The following is an 18,589-nucleotide window of genomic DNA, read 5'->3' on the forward strand; positions in this document are numbered from 1 at the left end:
TGAGGGGAGCAGCGGGCGGGTCAGGAGAGGTCTGCCTCGCCATGTGGTCACCTCCAGGGCAGGCGGGAATCGAACTCATGCAGAGGTGGCTTTAGCTTCTGAGTGCTGTGCTTTAACCCACTGCGCCACCAGGGAGGGCCCGAACTAAACATTTTTAAGTTTCAAAACTCACTAAAGATTTTATAAAAGTACAACATTTTCTTACTAATTTTCAGACCTCTATGAAATTGTTCAAAAATACTTTAAAAGTTAAAGATAGTAATACTAGAGAATACAGTAAACTAATATAAAACATAGGTAAAGTAACAATGACAAAAAGGTTTCTTATGTCATTCAAATTGTATTATTACTGATAATATCTTAAAAATACAAGCTGGACACTTGTTTCATTTCTTAATTGAAAACCAAGTCTTTTGTGACTGTATTCATTTTATCTTTATGGATATTCATCATAAAAACTTAACAACATATACTGTGTATAAATAGCTTACCTATTAAAGATTTAATATTTTCTAAGATTAAATCACTAGTAATGTTTCCAGATAAATCTTGTCCCAATTCAGCGATCAGCTTGGCATAACCTTCATTCTCCTCTCTTAACAAATTGAATTTTTGCTGCTTATAACTGAAATTAGATAAATATTATAAAGAGCATAATATTAATTTCAATTAACAGGCTTGCATAAGAATAATGCATTAGCCTCATTTAAGTTTCTTATATCTTATATACAACAATCATAAGAATAGTTGCTGAAAATTAACTGTGTGTGTTTTTCAGGACAGAAATTAACAGTGGTTCATAGAGACACCACAATGTTAATAACAGTAAAACCAAGTAAGGAGAAAAGGATATTGCTAATGCCAAGGAAAAATAACATACCATTATTTTCATCATTCACTAAAAATTATACCAAAGTATAGCCAGTTATGTTATTTCACTGGTAATATTAAAAGCAGTGACTGTTATTTTGACTTCTACTGTGGAAAAATTAACACTGATATTACACAGGTAAAGGTCTGTACTGACTCAATAACCTTGGGCTATTTTTAGAAGGAAACTTAGAAAATACATGCTAACATCCACAAAAAAATTTCAAACTGCCTTTAAAGACATCTAGCATTCAAACTGAGAACTAAAAAACATACTCAGGTATTTTATATGCAACATAAAGATATATGTACTTACAACAGTTTTGTCTTGATTTTAACTGACTTTTGATTGAATTGCTGAGATTGTTTGATAAGCCCTAATGATTCCAATGTTTCAGGATCCAGGCGTTCCTTTAGAACTGTGTCTGAAACTAAATACTGTATTAAAGAATATTAAAGGTCATTTATTCCTTAGCATTCCAACTGCATCCATATCTCATAGTCTCAATTTAAACATAGTCAAAATAATTTTCTGAAATAAGAATATTAAAACCATATCCTATATATATCTACAACTTATGAAAAAGGCCTGGAATCTCAACTTAATAAAAATGATGACTCCAAATACTGAAAATTGAATCTATAGTTCTGCTTTTTTAAAAATGTACATGTGTGCTATACACAGCCTACAAAAACTACATATGAAATTCATACACAGATGAACATTAGTCAGTGAGCTGAATCTTTAATAGAACAATTCAGCCGTTAGTTTTTAGTATTTAAGCCAAACCCTATGACAGAAAAGGTTTGAGTAATGTCGTTCCTCCTTGGTTCCAATTTATGAACATAAAATAACTTACAAGACAATGACTAAGACAAGTTCTAAAAATTATTTTTAAACTATCTCCATATATTTTCTTCTCGCCTAATAAAGGGTCTGTGAAAATTTCTTCAGTTTTAAGTATTGTCCACATCATTTCTACTTAACCAATGCTTACCTTTTTCTTAGTTAAGCACTTAAAAGTCAGGAATATCAACAAAGGTTTATATATAAATACATTTTAACTGTATATAATGCTTATACATTTGTGTAAATGTACATGTGCATGTATATATACATTTTAAGTGACCTACTAGCATACCTGTTTCATAATTAAGAAGTCTAATTTTACAAAGCATTCCATATCAAAACATACATCTCACCTGATAATGAACAGTCAACTGAAAGCCACTGTCCTCCATTAGCACGAACTGAGATTACAATTGTTTGATGTAAAACTTAAAAGGGGAATGTATTTTTTAAAACTTACCAAACATGCTAATACCAGTTGTGTAAAATAGTCTCTCTTGCTTTTTTCTTCTAAACAATTTGTCTCAATGTCTAAATAACAAACAAAAAGATGAAAGTTTGATTTTTCTAGACTCCTCCAGTATAATTATAATATACTTATTTTCTTTAATTTTAAAATGTCTATCTAATTTTAAAATGCCTAATTTTGAAATTGAAAAAAAATTAAACTATGGAAGCATAAACTTTAATTTTAAAATGTCTAATTCTGAATTTGGAAAAAAGTTTAAACTATGGAAGCACAAACTCTTTCATATGTACGTGAGTGCCTAGACTTAACTTCTTCTGGTATGAGACCAACCTGTGAACAAATGGCGTATCCATAAAATAGTATTAAGTCAACTTTACAATAGCTAAGTATTATGTCACTTGAAGCAATATAGCTTCAAAAAGTTTTGGAAATTTAAAATATTTAAGCAAAGTATTAATGACCACATGTCAGAGATACTTAAGAGATTCCTTAAGTGGTGACAACATGGATCTCTTCTAACTCTAATGATTCTATTATTCATAAATATCAAAACATTGACCTAGAACAACCTTGGTACAGTATCTCATGTTCTAACCAAGCTACCCGGGTGCCTGCTCAATGGAAAGATACTATTAGAAGGTATGTTTAACACCCTAGTTTGAACTACAATTCTAGTCAGCAAATGTATGAAAGGTCATTGTTTTCTTCCTACTTAAATATTAAAAACTGAAACTTCAAGCCATCCCTGGTGGTGCATAGGGTTAAATCTCAGCATTATGAAGCTGTCTGCAGTCACTAGAGCATGAGTTTGAAGCCACTAAGGCTTGAACTCAGTCCCAGCCAGGAAGGTGACCCACATGGCATAGTAGATCTCTCCTGTCTTGCCCACTGCCTGTCTCAGCAGTGTTTCAGTAGATTCGCCTGTTCTGCTCCCCACACTGTCTCTACATGAATAATCCTCTTACCTTCCTACACCTCTGTCCTGTACCCCAGCTCTTATATTCATGAATAAATATATCTTTTAAATTATTCAGAAAATTTGTCGCACAAATCTCTGATTTGAAGTATAGATGAAATAAAACTATCTCTCAATACAAAGACACAGTTTCTTGGTATTCAAAAATTTCAACCAGTATTTGCAGGATTACAAAGTTGATCTCAGGATTATTACTTTAAAATCAACTCAAAATTTAGCATGTACTATTGAATAAGATACCAACTTTAGTAATTATGCTCTAAGGTTCTAGGGTTCTTCCCAAACAGACATCCTACCACTGCTTTCCTATAGTTTATTTCCTGTTGCCAGCATTGAGAATCAAAAGAGAAAGGTATTTATCCTCAAACATATCCACATTTTTTGTTTCTCCACTTTCCCTTCTTGAACAGTACCATTCCCCAATATCCTGGCCACTGCAGCTAAGCACAAAGTCAGCTCCAGGGTACTGAAACATTTTTAGTATACAATTCATACAGTGTAAATTGCCCTACATTTCCTCACTAAGTCCTGTTCAGGGACTCCTAGATGTCTCCCCATTATCTGGGCTTGTGATCCCTCCTCAACCTAAAACTCTTAAGGATACTGATCTTGACTGGTTGAGACTAAGTTGGGCTTTTAACGAACATCTACGCTCCAAGTCCCAAAAGTCCCTGAGACCTACACCGAAAGTCCCTAAGATTGAAGCACCTGAGCAGAAAGTTTACCCTCTTCAAACCAACTAAGTGCTCCTCTTAGCCTTCCAACCTACTTAAGATACCATTCTCTGGATCCTGACCATGTTAGGAAATGATTCATAGGACCTCAGTAAATTTCTTAGCTGAACTATCTAATCAAATACATAACTTATCCCAACTATGCCCTCCCTATTTTCTTTATTCTTTTTGTCCTAACTTATGAAACCATTCCATTAAAGTCATTCATTATCCCTGAATCAGTACCTAATAATTTATTTAACTTTTCCTATGATTTGACTAAAAAGCCCTCAGTCATTTCCAAACTCTAGTCCCCAGTATCATCACCACCTACTCCAGTTCAGATAGCACATCAAGTTACAACAGACAAGCCCTCCTTGCAGGTTAATATGGCTCTCCAGTCCTCTCACGTTTATATAATTAATCTTTGAAAGAAAGTTATCTTAACCAGGAAGTACATTAGAAAGGTAAACAAGAGGAGTGAAAAAGATCATGGGCTCTGAAACCAGAAAGACCTAAGTTCAGACACTTCCTGTTTTCTGACCTGTATACCCCCTTCCCGAAGCTGTGAGAATTAAAATGAAATTAAAAGTTGAATATGCCTATAACATAAGGGGGGCTCCAAAGATGCACCTACATGATGATTACTATTAGCATCATTATCATTGTAATCATTAAAGACAGCTCACATTCTTAACCTATTCTCCTACTTTGGTCTGAGGTCACCCTGGGATCTTTTTTATCTTTGTTTTAAGATTTATTTATTTATTCATACAGAACTGGGGTATAAGCCAGAGGTGCAGGGGTGGTGAGAGACTTCACCAGAGACAGAGAGGGGAGCAGAACAGGCAGACTGATGAAGTACACTGCTGAGGGGAGCAGCTGGCGGGTCAGCAGAGGTCTGCCTTGCCATGTGGATCACCTCCAGGGATCGAACTTGCACTGAAGCAGCTGCAGCTAGCTTGCAGTGCTAAGTCCTAACCTGCTGCGCCACCTGGGAGGGTCCCTGGGATCTTTTTTTTCTTCCAAGAGTAGGGATGGGTGAGTGAGGGGGGCAGGGGTGAGTGAGGGGGGCAGGTGTGGGAAATTCTCTTCTCAATTTTGCCATCCTAATCTTGCTTGTAAAAATGGACTTGATAGACTAAAAGAAATTCCCCAAGAGCAAACAAACTTAATCTTTATAAATTCATGTTAATAGTAAAAAGCAACAACTCATAATAATAATTCAAATTAACAAATAACCATCGAGGGGAAAATATCCAGAAGTTAATAAAGAAAATAAATTACTGTAACTTACTAATAAGCTAACTGATTACCCAAAGACATAAAATAATACTTCTGATACCACCAAGGAACAGAAACTTCTACAAAATATTACTTACAAATAAGTCTTCCAGTCTTAAGCTTAAAAGGTTTTTTTGTTGTTGTCATAAGTCAACCAACCAACAGATAACATGAACAAAACAAATTATGACAGTTTTAAGATTTTTTTTTAAAAGCGTTAATGATGATGCCAGGGAAAATAAAACAGAATTGGGACATATGTAATCCCACCACTGGCCTGCTCTTTTCATCTATTATTCACAATCCACATACATATTGACTTCTCCCCAATATTACTGCTATTATGAAATCTTAACAGTTTGAAGGATCAAGCACCAAGCATTTATATTTGTTGAGATCAAATTACAGACTCTCAGTAGGACATTTAAATAAGCTATTTCTATTTAGTAAGACATTTAAGTAAAATCCAGTAAGACATTTAAGTGAACTATTTCTTTTTAGGCAATTTTTTCTATTACATCAAAGACTAATGGAGAAAACTGTGCTCAGTTATTTTAGTTGAGATCTAATAAGAAATAAATGTGTTTACATATTAATTCTTAAATACATGCCTACCTAAGAAGGACATTGACTTTTGTTCTAAGTCAAAGAAATATTCATTTTTTTTAACATTGCATAAATTCTTATTTATTCTGGACAAATGGAGAAACTGCTATCTCTAAAGGTAGTTTTTTGTCCTCGAAACAGAATTACTTTTGACTATTCTGGTTCTTTTTGTTCTTTTTAAAATTAACAAGAACCAAATGTAAAGAACAGTAGTAAAGTAAATATTTCTTGAATGCCCTAAGTATGAGATTACAACATTCATTAATGACCTGCATTGAGTAAGATTATGTGGCTATTAAAATATGATAATTTGGGCCCTCCCTTGTGGTACAGCGAGTTAAAAAGCAGTACTGACAACAAGCTTCAGTGCGAGTTCAATCTCAGGCCCCGGAGATGACCCACATGGCGCCCGGCAGACCTCTCCTGTGTCTCCCGCTGCTCCCCCCAGCAGTGTACTTTGTCAGTCTGCCTTTTCTGCTCCCCACCCTGTCTCTGGAGAATTCTATCACTGACCCGCGCCTCTAGCTTGTACCCCAGTTCTGTATGAATAAATAAATCTTTTAAAAATCTGATAATTCACACTTCAGAAAACTTGACTTTACTTGAAATGACTTAATTTAGCTCAAATTCATATAGACACATTCTGGGTAAAAAACCTCTCAATTACATTTATAGTTTTCCAGTGATTATATTAATATCTGACTTACAATAGTATATTCTCTATAAAGTACAGTATATTCTAGATTTGTAGAAACATTCATACATTTGTAAAACCCTAAACTTGAAAGAAAAAATGTATTTAATACAGTACATTTACCAAACCTGTACTTCCTACAAAAAAATAAAGTTTAATACCTACCTAATATGCAGAATACGTCAGCAAGGATGGAAGGCATATCCTCACGAAATTCCTAATTTCAAAAATAAAATTATTCATAGTAAATACTAGAATAGCACACGAGCAAGTATTCTATATTACGAACACTTGTTAGTAAATTTTAAAAACAAAAGCCCAACACCACTATGTTGAACAAGTAGTAAAATTTGTCAAATTCCATAATATAAATAAAAGGGGAAGACATTTTTAAAACATTTAAATGTCTATCATAAAAACTAAAGAAAACCTAAACAAGTGCCTAGGAAATATTAAAGACACAAAAAACATTTTCCCAATAACGTCTCATGTTAGAAACTACTTGAATTTGGGGTACCTCACACCTACCTAAAGTAAGACTTTAAGATGGTACATTTTCCCAAAACTTTAACTGCTGTGCTCTGCCTGAATCAATACTGATCTATGCAAAAAGCAAAGTAGTAATAGAAGATTAAAAATCTAAAAATATATAAAATCAATTATAAGCCATTGTTCCCTAACTCAAAACTTTCTGAAGATGAAAACAATAATCAAGAATCTCCACTTTATTTATGTACTAATGTTTATAGCTATTGGAGAAACAAGTTTCCTCCCCTCATTTCTGGATGAAAACTTCAGTATTAGTGTAGATTTGACTCCTGACTTCTTCCCATGCCCAATGTTTATTACTATTATTGTAATTTGTTAATTGGCACTATAGCAAACCTAAAGTCAGCCAGTTTTCAGAGACTTAGGGGAAGAAATAGAATTCAAAAGAAAAACTGAGAGCTGTATGAGACACACAAGATTTTCTCTTGTAGCTAAGGGATTATGAGGAAAAAAAAACCATGACAAAGACAATTCAGTTCCAGAAACATACATAAATAGTACTAAGGACTCAAAGGAAAGCAAAACTAAGAAAGAACCAAGTATATACACATAAAGTGCATTTGGACTGTCCACTACCAATAAAATGGGGAATGTATTAGATTTTATTTTCTTAAGGGCCATGAACTCTAAGTCTACTCTCACAAGAACGCATAGACTACTTGAAGATCGCAACAGAATAAGAGTTTTTAAACATGGAATATTAATTGTTTAAGAAACAAACTTCTTGATACAAACTAATGCTGCTACTATCAGAGACAGCTTATGAATGAAAGAGAAAAACATACTGAACCTACTGTTCAAATATGAAGGGGTGGGAGGGTATCACAACAACTAAATACAGAAGTTCATTAAGACTATCCTCAGAAAAACATAAAGATCATACAAAAAAGATTACCCACCCTAGCAGAGGCTTAACGAAGCACAGGAGAAATTCACACTAATATCAGGAAGCCCCCGGTCCCACCTCAGTAATACACATTATGAAAATTGTTCTCAACTTGGCAGATGATTTTATACAAGTTAAAAACCAATATAATAATAACAATACGCCAATTTTAAAAACTCAAATTTAATACAAGTTTACAATAAGCATCCTTACAAATGAGCACTCATCTTTCAATTCAAATAGCAAATCACCATGAAAACATCTGACCTGAATCTAACTTATATTCTAAAATAATTAACCACTTAAATGTTAGGGGCAAAGTCCAGTTAATATTTTTCAAAACAAACAAACACATGAAAATTGTATCAAATGAAAGTCAGCGTATGCAGCCTCAGTTAAAAATAATGTCATCGGGGCCTTCCCTGGTAGCACAATGGGTCAAAGTGCAGCACTGTAAAGCTATCAACAGACTGCAGCACAAGTCCCATCCCCAGCCAGGGAGGCCACCCACACAGCACAGCAGAGCTCTCCTGACCCGCCCCCTGCTGCCCTAAGCAGTGTATTTCAGTCCATCTGCCTGTTCTGCTCCCCGCTCTGTCTCTGGTGAATCTTCTCATGCCCACGTCCCTACTCCCCCCCACACACACACCTCTGGCCTGTACCTCAGTACTTGTATGCCTAAATACATCTTTTTAAAAAATGTAATCCTCAATTTTCAAAATGTATCTTAATTTCTAAGCATAACCAAAAATAAAATGCCTTGATATGCTCTATTACAGAAAAAAATCCTAACCAAATTATACTTACATAATTAGGATTTTAAACTAAACATAACTTGATTGTATTACAAAGTAGGATTTTTTTTGCCCATAGGCTTACCAAGTATTTTCTTCTTTACCCATAAACAAAAAGATTAAAATTTTTGACTTACAGCAATGAATTACCTTAAAGCATTCACTATAATTTTGAATGAAATAAAATGTAGATTAAACACTTTGTTGATGATCTTTGTATGAAAGGCAAAACAAGATATATAACAATTATTAAATGAAGAAAATACGTATATATACTTACACTAATATCATTAAGAACACTAGATGCCTGTTCGTGTTTTAGATTTCCTTTAATGACATGGTATGATAACTCATAGAGAGCTTGCTGGAAATCTGGTGAATACAAAAGGAAGAGTATAAGGATACAGTCTACTGAACATGAAAGACGGACCCTGTGAGAGATCTATATATTTCCTACTTGTCAGCATTATTGTAAACAATAGTAAGAAAAACATTTCTCATGTTTCTCATGCTTTTTGCTAATCTTTTTTTATTTTTATTTTCACAAAAACACAATAATAAACATAAAAGAAAGTTAACCTTGACTCCACTATTCTAATTACAAATGGAGCATTTCTTCCAATCTTTTTCTATCCTTTACAAATTTTACATATCTGCATTCAGAGTGAACATCACTTGAAATTTTGATTCTTCCACTTTTTTTGTGGAGGCGATAAATCAATTTTATTGTGCACCATGTTTTACAAAAATCTAGAAATAAAGCTGTAGAAAAGAAAACAGTAAATAAGAGGTCAACAGAAATCACGTAAAACGGAATTAGTTTTCACAAAAGTAAGGCGAAAACCTCTTCCAAATAAATATATGTGTCTGCCTTCAGAGTAGATTTATGTTCACTGGTCTAAGCCTGCCATAAAGTTAAAATGTTCAGAACATCTTATCTTTCTACTGAATGGAATAGATGCTGAATTAGTGCAAAATGTCACTGGAAAAAAAGACCACTGTCACTTGATAAAATCCTTAAGGTGGCTGAGAAAAAAAAAATGTACTCCTGATGCTCCAGGACTATATGGAGCTCCACCCAACTCATCTGCAAAAATGCTGTCTACCACCTCAGTCCACAAGAAAATCCATTAGGGGTCACAAAAGGTCGATTCCAGGGAATCCATGCAGAGTGTGTAATTCATTTCCCTCCACTCAGACTCACTGGCAGACTGAAAGCTCACTTCCCTGATGGAAAATATGTTGTTCCCATCATCTTCTTATCCAACCTTATTCCCTGGATAGTGACAGTCTAACACAAAAGCTTTGGTGCCAACCACGAATTTGGGCATGTATGTAAACTCAGGCTCCTGTTCTTCAACCTTCTGCCCTTGAGAGGGCTCCTCCTTTCCATCAAAGATTTGGTGGGATGCTATTGTTAATGTTGAAAGTAACTGTGATCTTTTTTCCAGTGACTTTTTGCACTAATTCAGCTTCTATTCCATTCACCTTCAGTTCCCAACTCCCAGATACCTTGGGGAGAAACTTCCTAAACCTCCTTAATTTCATCATTGGGAATTCAACAAAAGCTGTGTCCCCTTTGGTATGTAGCAAGCTGCAGCAGCAAACACAGAGAACTGGAGGCAGCTGCAAGAGAAGCCAGACCACCAAACCTACCCCCTCAGGCATGCTGAGCAGGGCTGGGGCCCCAGGGAGCTGGCAGTCAGTCAGCAGCTGCAGGGGCCGCCAGAAGTGAGAGAGGCAGCAGGTGACAGGGCCCAGGGCAGAGGAGAGGCAGCACTGTTGTGGCAGACATTTGCTGACAGGAAGCATGAATTGGGCAAAAAAGAAGCTCCACAAACACTTTTAAAACCATTTTCTCATGCTTCCAAATCTCCAGAAATATTTTCAAAGAAATCTCACAGTTGCACTGATAGAGAAGGAATAGCAGTAAAAATTATACTAAAGTTTAATCTATATCCTATTGTCAGAGAAATTTCTTCGCAACTCTCTTTTATTTCCATCATGGCTTAGCAGCCATGGCAGCTCGAGTTCAATCCCTGGCCAGGGAGGTGACCCACATGGCATGGCAGACCTCTCCTAACCTACCCACTGCTCCCCTCAGCAGTGTATTTCAGTAGATCTGCCTGTTCTGTTCCCCTACTGTCTCTGGTCAACCCTGTACCCCAGTTCTTGTGTGCATAAATAAATCTTTTAAAATAAATAAAAAAATAAATTATTAAAAAGAAGGCAGCTCTATGAGAACTGTCAACCACAAGTTATCCCATCCACAATTAATTAGCCCCCTGGAAAAAGATTTTGGGGGGAAGGGAGAAGTTAGTGATAATACACTAAAAATATTACCTCTTCACTTGATTAAAAGTAGAAAAACACATAGCTCTAAAAATAATGTAAAATCAATGTAAAAATCCCTTTTGAGAGGCAAAATAAATCTTTCAGGGCAAAATTAAAAGTAAAAAAAAAGCACAAATTTAGAAAAACATTTTAAACTCATCTCCCTAGATATGACTGCTGGTCACCAAAAAAAGGGAAATATAACAGAAATCACAACCATTTTCAATCCCTTTTCAAGCAATGAAAGTAGTACTTTGCAATAAAATTAATCTTCCATTAAAATAGGTTCTAAGGAAAAATAGCCAATAATCCTGTTTCCTTACAAAGAATGCATAAAGCATATTCTGCAATTTCACAAATATGCCTTCATTATGCTTACAATGAACTATACAAAAGCTAAAATACAAAAAGAAAAATTATATTTTTATTGTGGTAACATTGGTTTACAATACTGATTCTGTTATAGTATCACACCTCAGATGGATTAAAACAGAACAAATAGAGAGGAATGATAATGATATGACATATATACACAATGGAATATTATTCAGAGATTAAGAAAAAAGTGAGATCTTGCCATTTGCAAGAGTATGAATAGAAGTAGAGATTATGTTAAGGAAAAAGATAAATACCATATTATAGGGGGAATATAAACAAAAAGTTAAGCACTAAATAAATAAACAAACAAACAAACAGAAAACTGACATTCCCAAGAAATGGAGGGTGTAGAACATGGAGCAAAGGACAGCCCAGGTCCGATGGATTATGGTAGAAGTGGTTGCTGTAGTTGGTAACATCCATCTCAAGAGGTATGAACCTATACTCACAAATCATATACAGTGTTGTAAACCAACATTACTTCAATAAAATACTACAATTTATAAGAAAGAAAAACACACACTTAACCTCAGTTTCTGGAAATTTTCTAGTGCAAGTAAGATAGAATAAATTTTGCTTCCATGTTAGTTCTTTTGTTGATGATTGGTAGCTAGTCCATGTAATTTTAATACAGCTATTAACTGCTAAATTTTGCTATATAAACCAAGTCACAATTAAAAAAAACAAACTATCGGCCCTCCCTGGTGGCGCAGCGGGTTAAAGCACAGCACTGAGAACCTGAAGCCACTTCCGCATGAGTTCGATTCCCACCTGCCGCCTGCCCGGAGGAGACCACATGGCGAGCCAGACCTCTCCTGACCCGCCCGCTGCTTCCCTCAGCAGTGTACTTCGTAGATCTGCCTGTTCTGCTCCCCACTCTGTCTCTGGTGAAGCTTCTCACCGCCCCTGAGCCTCTGGCCTGTACCCCAGTTCTGTATACACAAATTAATAAATCTTTAAAAAAAAAAAAAAACTATCAATGACTATATGCAGTTCAAATAACATCCATATATAGAAATACAATCTCGCTATAACTATAGTTTTAATATTAACTGTTTGAGAGGTCACCATAAGAGCCTTATTTAATGTGAACTATCTCATACCTTTTGTTTTCTTTCATGACAATTTAATGGAAAACAAGATATTAAGTTTAATCAAATTAAAAAATAACAGCTATAATTCTTTTTCAAGTCTTACCTCGGTAAGTAGAACTATCATGACTTTTATTTTCACTAAGGATCCGGCATAAATGCAAACTAGAATAAAACAAAGAGTCTGTATTAATTTCCAATCCCAACACAGATTATCTTACAGAACAAATTAGATATCAAGTAAAAATATTTGGAAACGGGGACCTCCCCGGTGGTGCAACTGGTTAAAGTGTAGAAGCTGTCTGCAGCCACTGCAGCAGGAGTTCCATCCCTGGCCAGGGTGGTGACCCCAATGGTGAAGCAGGCTTTTCACTTCTCCTGTCTCACCTGCTGCTCCCCTCAGCACCTCCCGCACCTCTGGCCTGTACCCAACTCTTGTACGCATAAATAAGTATTTTTAAAAACCTTCATTGGTCAGAAGGGGTAGATGCTAATGAATCAAATCATTAATTTGAAACCTAATAAGATAATAAAAATCAAGTTTATCATTCCTGTCATTTATGAGCCAAGAGTTGACAAAAAAAATGTCTCTAATGAATTATATCATCTTAAATAAATTAGAAATTAACATTATAAGTTCCTTAAATTAAAAGATCCCTAATAAATTAAAGAAATTAGCATTTACTGATGACTGTTCATATCACGAGATGTTATGTCCTGATCCTGATGAAAGAAAACAGTACCAATCTATGAACTGTCTAAAAAAGAAAAAAAGACATAAAACTACATTCACATTATGAGAATCTCTATCAGCCAATATTCTAGTTTTGTTTTAACAAATACACTGCCAAGGGAAAAAACAAGGGTTTGAGAAACGTTAGGGTAAAAAGGATTAAGAAACACATGCATCACAATAGTTGGACTTTATCTGGATCTTGTTTCAAACTATTTTAAAAATTAATAATTATGAGTTGATTGGGGTATTTTATAAAGACTATCTTTTAAAGACAGATAATCGAATATTTACAGATGAAACAGTAACTGCTTCAGCAGAATGGGAAAACAGGTGAGGTTACAGATGAAACAAGATTGCCCAACAATGATCAACCACTGAATCTGGTTGACAATTTTATTTGGGGAGGGGTAACTATTCTACCTTCTCATCTGTTTGTGATGATTTCCAATAATAAAGTTTAAAACAAAAAAATTAAATATTTGTATGTTCAATACTTCTTTAACTTAAATACAGAAAAGACTAGGTAAGACTAGATTATGTGGAAAAAGGTATGTTTAATTGGAATTCCAGAAAGAGAAAGAACAAGACAAAAACAATATTTGAAGATATAACAGCCAAGAATTCAGCTTTTCAGAACTGAAATGAAATCCACATGTGGGCACATCACAGTAAAGCTATAAAAAACAAGGCAAATTGACTTAAGCAAATGAGGGAGGAAAAGATAGGATTATCTTCATGCCTTCTCAACAAGAACACTGAATGCAAGAAATTGGTGAAAATATATTCAAGATGCTAAAACAAAGTATCTTGTCAACCTAAAATTCTATACCCCCAAAAACAAACCAGCAAAAATACAAAATAAGGAGTGAGCATCAGGGCCTCCCAGGTGGCTCAACGGGTTAAAGCACAAGGCTGCAAGCCAGCCACAGCCGCCCAAAGGTGATACACAGAGGTGATAACACAAGTCTGAGGTGATCCACATGGCGGGGCACACCTCTCCTGACCCGCCCACTGCTCCCTCAGCAGTGTACTTACAATCTGCCTGTTCTGCTCCCTACTCTGTCTCTGGTGAATCCTCTCACCACCCCTGCACCTGTGGCCTGCACCCCAGTTCTGTATGCATAAATAAATAAACCTTTAAAAAATAACTGACTTCACACAGTAAAGAAATTCTATACAGGATAAAAATGCTTCCTGGTTGCAGCAAGAAATGATGAGGGAAAAGTTGCTATAAGTATGAGAAATTCTAGATGAATATTAAATGAAAAATAATGTTGTGGTATTTAAGCATGTATGGTAAAGAAACAGGAAGATGGAAAAACTTTGAAATATATCAAAATTAAACTTTATCCCAAATACACAGCTGGTTCAAATTCACTACATTAAACTGACTTTTTAAAATCACATGATAGTTCAATACATACATTAAAAACTTTCAACAAAATTCAACTTCACTTTTTTTTTTAACTTTAAGAAAAATAAGGACAGAAGAAACTTACAATAAAGGAACAATTCTGAGACCTCCCTAGTGGCACAAAGTGTTGAAGCACAGCACTGGGACACTAGCTGCAGGTGCTTCAGCATGAGCTCAATCCCAGGTCAGGGAAGTGATCCACATGCCAACAGACCTCTCCAGTCTCGCCCGCTGCTCCCCTCAGCAGTGTGCTTCATCAATCTGCCTGTTCTGCTCCCCACTGTCTCTAAGGCCTCTCACTGCCCCTGCACCGCTGGCCTGTACCCCAGTTTTATATGCATAAATAAATCTTTAAAAGAGTTTTTAAAAGATTATAGATAGGGCAGGATACATTAAAAAAATTTAAATAAAGGAACAATTCGGACACTGGTTCATGAACCCTTGATTTCTGAGACACTTTCTGCAATTCTGTGAGTTTAATTCATAACAGTATCAATTTCATTTCCCTTTGTTGTTGTTCTATTGACATTTACATTAATAGTTGAAAAGCAAAGAAACACTACTAGCACCTTAACATTTATTAAGGCAGTAGCACTGACAGTCACATCGAAATTTCTTATGATCAAGAAACTAAAGGAAAGAAAAAAGCCAGTCTCAAATTAAGATGCCATTAATCTATTTCATTATCTTTTCATGACCATTCACAAACAAAAGCTGGTTTCACTTAAGAATGTCCTAGATGGGAATGACATTAGCAGTCCTGGAGTAGTTGGAATAGGAAGTCCCTGGGCTTTCCCATGAAAAGGTCAATTCAACAACAGTACCGGTATCAAATTCCTTTTAAAAAAATTCAGAAGCCAGTTAGGCTCCTGCCCCTCAGACTAGCGCTAGCCAGCTTCAAAGCCTGGGTTTTTACCACCCTCTCAACTGATAGTCCCTCCTCCTGTGGGCCTTGCCACATAAGTGCAGTACAACAAAAATCCCAGCTCCCAAATTCTCCCTGGGGAAAGAGAAGACAGAACGACACATATAACATGCTGATAGATTTGGGGAAGCCTTGCCCCAAAGAACAACTTCATTCATGAACATACTGGAGAACAGACAGCACTAGCTTACTCTCCTGTGGCTGCAGTCTGCTGAGAACAAAAATGAGCTGATTGGGGAGCTACAGATAAAGAGGACCATCAGTCCAACAAAAATGTCCAATACGGCCCTCCCTGGTGGCGCAGCGGGTTAAAGCACTGCACTGAGAAACTGAGGCCACTTCCACATGAGTTCGATCCCCGCCTGCCCCGGAGGTGACCACATGGTGTGGCAGACCTCTCCTGACCCGCCCGCTGCTCCCCTCAGCAGTGTACTTCATCAATCAGCCTGTTCTGCTTCCCGCTCTGTCTCTGGTGAATCCTCTCACCCTCCGCATCTCTGGCCTGTACCCCAGTTCTGTATGAGTAAATAAATAAATCTTTAAAAAAATCCAATAGGGCCCTCCCTGGTGGCGCAGCGGGTTAAAGCACTGCACTGAGAAACTGAGGCCACTTCCACATGAGTTCGATTCCCGCCTGCCGCCTGCCGCCTGCCCCCTGCCCCGGAGGAGACCACATGGCGAGCCAGACCTCTCCTGACCCGCCTGCTGCTTCCCTCAGCAGTGTACTTCGTCGATCTGCCTGTTCTGCTCCCCACTCTGTCTCTGGTGAAGCCTCTCACCGCCCCTGAGCCTCTGGCCTGTACCCCAGTTCTGTATGAATAAATAAATAAATCTTTAAAAAAAAAATGTCCAATACAGCTCAGCATGCTCCCCCTCAGGGAAGGAGAACAAAGCACAAGTCCAATGTCTCAGCATTTTGGGAAACTGCCTGAAGGACTGGTTCTGTCTAGCCAGACTTAAGGTAATGATAGGACCTAGCATATTCTAGCTACCTGGTGGCCACTAAGAACAAAAAAAGAGTTGGGTTGTGAGATGTTAATCCAGCGGACATACAGTACAACAAGATATATCAGAGGATGAAAGGGTGTATGGGTTTCTGGAAAAAAGAAACTGGGCAATCTCCCTAAATAATAATCTATACACAGAAGTCCAGAGAAAACAAGGCAGAGAACAAGTTTGGGAGGCTTCCCTGTATTAAGTTGGTCAATAAAGAACAAAAGAAATGTGTGTTTTCATATGTAATGATACCGACACAATATTAGAACAAACATCAAAAAATGAGAAATGGCCCAATAAATGAAAAAAAAAATCTTCAGAAACCAACCTAAATAATCAGAATCATCTAGCCTGCTTTAAAAGAACCACTAAAGGATGTCCTTTGAATTTAATGAAAAGGCACTAATAGCAATGTAAAACATATAAACAAGTACAAAAATGCTACAACAATGGGACATAAAAAACCTAAAAGTTAAAAGACAAATATAGAGGGGTCTCCCTGGTGTCACAAGGATTAAAGTCACAGCATTGCCAAGCTATCACCAGCCACCATGGGAAGAGTTCAATCCCCGGCCAAACAGGTGACCCACATGGTGCAGGAGACCTTTCCTGTCTCACCCACTGTGCCCCTCAGCAGTGTCTTTCAGTGAATTTACCTGTTCTGCTCTCAGAACAGGGGTGAGAATCCTCCCTGCACCCCTGACCTAGATCCCAGCTCTTGTATACATAAATAAGTCTGAAAAATTAATTTTGAAAAGACAAAAGTAGGGCCCTCCCTGGTGGCACAACAGGTAGAGCACAGCACTATGAAGCTACCACAACCACTGCAGCATGAGTTCAATCGCTGGCCAGGGAGTTGATCCACATGGCGTAGCAGACCTCTCCTGTCTCACCCACTGCACCCCTTGTAACAGGGTGGACCCTAGGAAAAGGGGAAGTCCCAGGTTCCCCGCCCCACCCAGAAGTAGGGTGGAGCTGAGCAGAGGAAAAAGGAGAGAAGAGAAGATGGAAGCTGGATGGAGAGCCAGAAGGAGACCTGAGGAAGCCACATGGAGCAGCAAGCATGTGATGAAGAAACCAGGCTTGTTCCCTGACCCTGGACTGGTTAAGGCAGATGTGGATGAGATACCTGTAGGGAGGTGACTATGGCCGTGTTTATATTGATTTTGATTTTGCTCTTTTCCTCCCAGATGTGTCTGGCCATTTCTGACCCTTTTCCATGGGTCCTGGACAGAAGGTGCTTTAGTCTAGTGGCGGCTTTCAGGCCTTGCTTTGGACCAACCCCTTTTGGGTTGACTTTTGCCTACGAGGGGATGGGTAACTTCAGATGTTTGATTTAGAAGTTATATTCTTTGTGTTCCATATTGTATATTTACTGTATTAAAGTCCCTTTTCATTAAAGTTTTATATGTTTTGTCTTGACATGGTGGATGGTAGAACCCACTTAGAGCAGGCAGGTTTGGAGCTTCAGGGGTGTCTGCAATGTTGCACTGATACAAAAACACAATAGTTGTTTTCCTATTACCAAGGAAAGAACAAATATATACACACACACACACACACACACACACACACGTGAAAACAATGACATTGACATAGCACCAAAATGAAGAGTTAGGACTAAATGTAAAAAGAAAGCAAAATTTACACACCCTGAAAACTATAAAGCATTGCTAACACACTAAAGATAGTACAAATAGGCAGAGACATCCAGTATTCAGAAATTGGATAACTAAATATTGGTAAAATGCCCACACTACACAATGTGAGATACAGATTCAATGTTATCCCTTTCAAAATATTAGTGACTTCTTTCTGCAAAATTGGAGTGTAAGATTCTAAAATACATATAGAGGCATAAAAAACTCAAATATACAAAACAATCTTGAGAAACAATAAAGCTGGAAATTTACAATTCCTGATTTCAAAGATTATAAAGTTGTAGTAGTAACTACAGCATGGTATTGTCATAAAGACAAATTTATAGACCAATGGAACAGAATAAAGGAACCAGAAATAAGCCC

The 18,589-nt window shown here is 36.8% G+C and overlaps 1 protein-coding gene and 1 pseudogene across 4 annotated transcripts in view; both read right to left on the reverse strand.

The window, feature by feature from the left end:
• Nucleotides 1-18,589, reverse strand: part of THOC2 (THO complex 2) — a 97,510-nt gene that overhangs the window by 66,718 nt on the left and 12,203 nt on the right. For 2 of the 4 annotated variants that reach the window (XM_004685773.1, XM_012727168.1), the window contains exons 2-7: nt 12,601-12,659; nt 8,972-9,063; nt 6,628-6,679; nt 2,181-2,251; nt 1,187-1,308; nt 492-625 (exon numbers count right to left, since the gene is read on the reverse strand). In XM_004685773.1, the coding sequence (XP_004685830.1) occupies nt 492-625; nt 1,187-1,308; nt 2,181-2,251; nt 6,628-6,679; nt 8,972-9,063; nt 12,601-12,659 (530 nt within the window). Of the gene's footprint in view, nt 1-491; nt 626-1,186; nt 1,309-2,180; nt 2,252-6,627; nt 6,680-8,971; nt 9,064-12,600; nt 12,660-18,589 lie in introns of those variants that run through there. The other 2 variants (XR_001145612.1, XM_012727169.1) reach the window with 1 other exon arrangement.
• Nucleotides 9,693-10,359, reverse strand: LOC105853835 (annotated as a pseudogene).

This window comes from Condylura cristata, unplaced genomic scaffold (assembly GCF_000260355.1).
Source record: "Condylura cristata isolate star-nosed mole 26May11 unplaced genomic scaffold, ConCri1.0 scaffold00019, whole genome shotgun sequence".
Classification (NCBI taxonomy): domain Eukaryota; kingdom Metazoa; phylum Chordata; class Mammalia; order Eulipotyphla; family Talpidae; genus Condylura; species Condylura cristata.